At 50.4% G+C, this 4330-nt stretch overlaps 1 protein-coding gene across 1 annotated transcript; it reads right to left on the bottom strand.

The window, feature by feature from the left end:
- Positions 1 to 1873: 1873 nt before the first annotated feature.
- LOC132900131 (uncharacterized) lies at positions 1874 to 3687 on the bottom strand. Its single transcript, XM_060942163.1, has 2 exons — positions 2655 to 3687; positions 1874 to 2531 (listed from the first exon to the last, which is right to left on the bottom strand). The coding sequence occupies exons 1-2, from the start codon at positions 3540 to 3542 to the stop codon at positions 1905 to 1907; spliced, it is 1515 nt and encodes a 504-aa protein (XP_060798146.1). The 5' UTR covers positions 3543 to 3687; the 3' UTR covers positions 1874 to 1904.
- Between the last annotated feature and the right edge of the window lie 643 nt (positions 3688 to 4330).

Below are 4330 nucleotides of genomic sequence, written 5' to 3'. Positions count from 1 at the left end.
ATCTGGCAGCTGCTCTAGCCATTGTTGAAGAGCAGCAGAAAAGGCTGGAAGAGGCAGAAGAGCAAGAAAAGGCAATCCCACCTCGAAGAAAGACACAAAGGAAAGTGTGGGTCCGGGAACGGTTGACCAGAAGGCACGAGTTTGGACAGTATGACAGTCTACTGACTGAACTCCACAAGGAAGATCAAAGGGGCTACAAAAATTACCTCAGAATCACACCTGACCTGGTCCAAGAGATGGTTGAGAAGTTAACCCCTCGCCTCCAGAAGCAGTCCACCTTCATGAGGGAACCGCTTCAAGTTGGACTCAAGCTGGCTGCCACCCTCCGCTTCCTAGCCACTGGAAATTCCTATCCAAGTCTGCAGTACAGCTTCAGGGTTGAAGCAAGTACCATCTGCAAGTTCATACCCGAGGTGTGTAAAGCCATCATCGCGGTCTACAAGGACGAAGTGCTGCGCTGCCCCAAAACTGAAGAGGAGTGGAAGGAAGTTGCTGCCAGGTTCAGCTCCAGATGAAACTACCACAACTGTCTGGGGGCTGTGGACGGCAAGCACATCGCCATGAAGAAGCCACCCAATGCTGGCTCTTACTACTACAACTACAAGGGCTTCCACAGCATTGTACTGCTGGCAGTGGCAGATGCTGCCTACAAGTTCCTCTATGTGGATGTTGGGGCAGAGGGTGGTGCGTCGGATGGAGGAACATGGAGTAACTGTTCCCTGCATGATGCTGTAGAAGAGAACAGAGCTGGAGTGCCTCAACCAGAACCACTCCCTAATGATGACCAGCCAGTGCCCTATCACTTCGTAGGGGATGACGCCTTTGCTCTCCGAACCTGGATGATGAAACCATTCTCCCATCGGTCACAGCTCCTACGAGAACGCATATACAGCTACAGGTTGTCTCGTGCCCGACGTGTCGTGGAGAATGCCTTTGGAATTTTGTGTCAAAGGTTCCGTTGCTTCTTGACGACGATGCATCAGCACCCCGACACCATCAACCTGATCACCATGTGCGCCTGTGTCATGCACAACCTCATCCTCATCAGATACCCACACGCAATTTCAGAAGTGGACCGCGAAGATCCGGACACACATGATCTGATCCCTGGTGGATGGAGGACTGACCGACACCTGCAGGGGCTGCTGCCTCTAACCAGCCATCATACCCAGAAGGATGCAAAGGATCAGCGAGACTACCTGTCACATTACTACATGTCCCCTGCTGGTGCTGTCCCTTGGCAAGAAAGAATGGTAGTAGCTTCATGAGCTGCATCCACAGTTGTTCCATTTTTGAAATAAAAGAAACGAACCCCCCCAAAAAAAAGTCATGAAGGAATAGAAAATAAAAGACATTAAAGAAAAAAGCAAGAAAAAAAATTAAAACACTGAAAAGAAATAATGAGAAAAGATGATTCCCCCACCCCCCCAAAAAAAGAAGAAAAAAAAACAAACAAACAAAGAAATCTATTCGTGTCTCACTCTTTTCTTTTTCTTGTCTTTGGGTTTGGGGGAGGGGGTGTCTTTCCTTCTTTTCTTGGATTTCGTTTTTTTGGGGGGGTGAGGGGACTTTGTGTTTCTTTTCCGTTTCTCTTTCTTTTCGTTTCTTTTTCGTTTTTTTTGTTTCCTTTTTCTTTTTTTTGGGGGGGGGGGTTGCCGGAGTGGGGGAGGGAAGTTTTTTTTTTCATTGTCCTTTATTTTTTCGTTTATTTTTTGTTTATTTTTTTTCGTTTTCGTTTCTCTTTAACTTTATTTCAATGTTAAGAAGAAAAAGTGTTTTGAAATAAGATAACAATCTATTAACATGAAAACAGCAAACAACAAATCGCAGTCCAACTATTTACAAATATTTAGAAGTCTCTCAATGGCTCTGACTGCCAAAAGTATCTCACTTTGTAAAGTCTCTCACTCAGTGTCCTTGCTGGTGCTCGTACCGCTGCCTGGGGATACCCGTTGGACTGGTGGTGTGTCGAGTTCCTTGGAGGTGAAGAGGGTTGAGGGTGAAATACCCTCTAGGCTGCTGTCGACGGACCCCGGGGTCAGGTCCGGGAAGCTGAGTAGTGTTACAGGTGTCTTGAAGGTGGCTGACAGCGACGACACTGAAGGTGTTGGTGAAGGAGCCTGGACAAGGGTGGCTGATGGTGCAGGTGGCATCCCTGGTTCCCACTCCGTGGTACAGGTCCAGGAGGACTGGCCTGAAGACTGTGGTGACTGGGGCGGCATCCAGGTTAGAGGTGATGGCTGACTGGTTGGAGGTTGCTGCCAGAACTGCTGCTGCTGAGGGGGCTTCCAAGGTTGCTGCTGCTGTGGGGCTGGCCAGCTCATGGGTGGTTGTTGCTGTGGCTGCTGGAAAAGCTGATGGCGCTGCCTGTAGCGGTGGACAAGGTTGAGGCAGTCTATCTGGAATTCATGCCAGGAGTTCTCCGGGATGCCCTGCATGTGCCCTTCAAGCAGGCACGCAAAATCGTGTACGATCTTCTGTTGGCCGGTGTAGGAGTGGCTGGCCCCCAAGGAATCTGCTTTGGAGAGGATCTGAAACATACAAACATTGGAAAAATTTAGTACAGCATTTCAATGCAACATATTGCACATGTCATGTCAAGAGCAATGGATCAAACTTGAATACAATCTGCATGTAGACATTGGGATTCTCACCTGCTTCACTACATCACTGAGGTCGCTCTGGGTCACTCTGGTGTCGGCGGTTGTGGTGGCTGTCTCTGTTGTTGGTAGCCTGGACCGCTTCCCCTTGCCCTTCCCGGTGGTAGTAGATGCTTGGCTCTGGGAACCTGTGGACTTCACTTCATCATCGTCGCTGGTTGTCATTGCAGCTGACTCTGGGACAGCAAACTGCTCACTGGGGACTGTCTCTCCCCGGACGATGTGTTGCGTCAGGAAACTCCAGGTCTCCATGATATGGTCGTCACGGGCACTCCTCTGTGGCTGGCCAGCCCCACTCTTCTCCTTCATAATCTTCCCCACCCTGGTTCTCATGTTCTCGTAGTGCTTCTTGCATTGGGGACCAGTGGCAGGAGGCTCCAGCTGCTCTCCGACTCGGTCCCACCGGCTGTTCTTGGCCGCCACGTTGAGCCACTCCTTCTGCTTCTTGTCATACAGCTGGGGGTTCTCTTTCACAAGCTTGGCCAACCTCAACTCGGTCTCTTCTGTCCAGCGGTACTCAGGGATTTCTTTCTTGGACACCCGGACCCGCTTCTTCTGCTGCCTGGTAGCCTCGTCCTCACTCAATGGCTGTCTCTGGCTTTCGAGTGGATCCTGCTGTGTCTCTGGGATAACATCGACACTTGATATGGATGACTGGGGGGAATGATCTCTCTCAGCGGTCTCTGCCTCTGGCCTGTCGGCTTCTGGCCTTCTCTGCTTTGCTCTTCCTCGTGTCTGCTTTGGTTTTTTTTTAGGCATGTTGTCTCTGTGATATAATAAAGTTGTCTCCTCGCTGGTGATCTCTGGAATGGCGAGAAGTGTCCGGGAAGCCCTATATATACCCCCGCACCGACGCGAGCGCCACTGTCGCGCAGTAGTCATGAACTGCTCGTGAACTCGTCGTGAACTGCTCGTGCTATGCGCAAACTGTTCGTGAAGTGCGTAAACTAGTCGTGAACTGCTCGTGCCATCAATGTGTGACCGTGTCAACAGTGGGAAGGCACGGCCACGCTGCGATGCGCACCAATTCGTGAACATGTCGTGAACTACTCGTGAACTTGACGTGAGCTGTTCGTGAACTATTTGTGGCAGTTCGTGACAGTCGTGGCATGGCGCGCACTTCCACGCACTGGCACGCATCCTCCCGCATCGTCCCGACGAGTTCACGACGAGATCACGAACAGTTTGCGCATAGTTCACGACCCGGTCGCGAAATTTTGTCGTGACCAAAATTTTGAACATTTCAAAATTCTCGACCCGACATGGCACGCAGTCACGACGGGTTTACGCACACTTCACGCCAGTTTACGACTAGTTTGCGTACTGGCACGACTCGAGTCGTGCCAATGCGTGCCACGGAATCGTGCAAGTGTCAGCCTAGCCATAGTTGAAACTTTGGATCCTCTGTGACAATGATTCCAAAGAGAGATACTTCTGGTTGACAAGGTATTGAAAGACAAGTTTGAGTTCATACTGTACTACACCTTCAAGTAAATCGTGCATTATGTCAACTGCATAATTGTCAGAGGTCTCATCTCATCTCATTATCTGTAGCCACTTTATCCTGTTCTACAGGGTCGCAGGCAAGCTGGAGCCTTCCCAGCTGACTACGGGCGAAAGGCGGGGTACACCCTGGACAAGTCGCCAGGTCATCACAGGGCTGACACATA

Source organism: Neoarius graeffei, chromosome 16 (assembly GCF_027579695.1).
Source record: "Neoarius graeffei isolate fNeoGra1 chromosome 16, fNeoGra1.pri, whole genome shotgun sequence".
NCBI classification, from domain to species: domain Eukaryota; kingdom Metazoa; phylum Chordata; class Actinopteri; order Siluriformes; family Ariidae; genus Neoarius; species Neoarius graeffei.
The sequence above is the reverse complement of the archived record's forward strand: the minus strand, read 5'-3'. Positions and strand labels throughout refer to the sequence as shown.

What these genes read in the sequence shown, in the direction of transcription:
- LOC132900131 (XM_060942163.1), bottom strand. Translation starts at nt 3,542, where the DNA reads ATGACTACTGCGCGACAGTGGCGCTCGCGTCGGTGCGGGGGTATATAT. An exon ending in TCAGTGATGTAGTGAAGCAG is followed by an intron (nt 2,532 to 2,654) that starts GTGAGAATCCCA and finishes TGTATGTTTCAG; the next exon opens with ATCCTCTCCAAAGCAGATTC.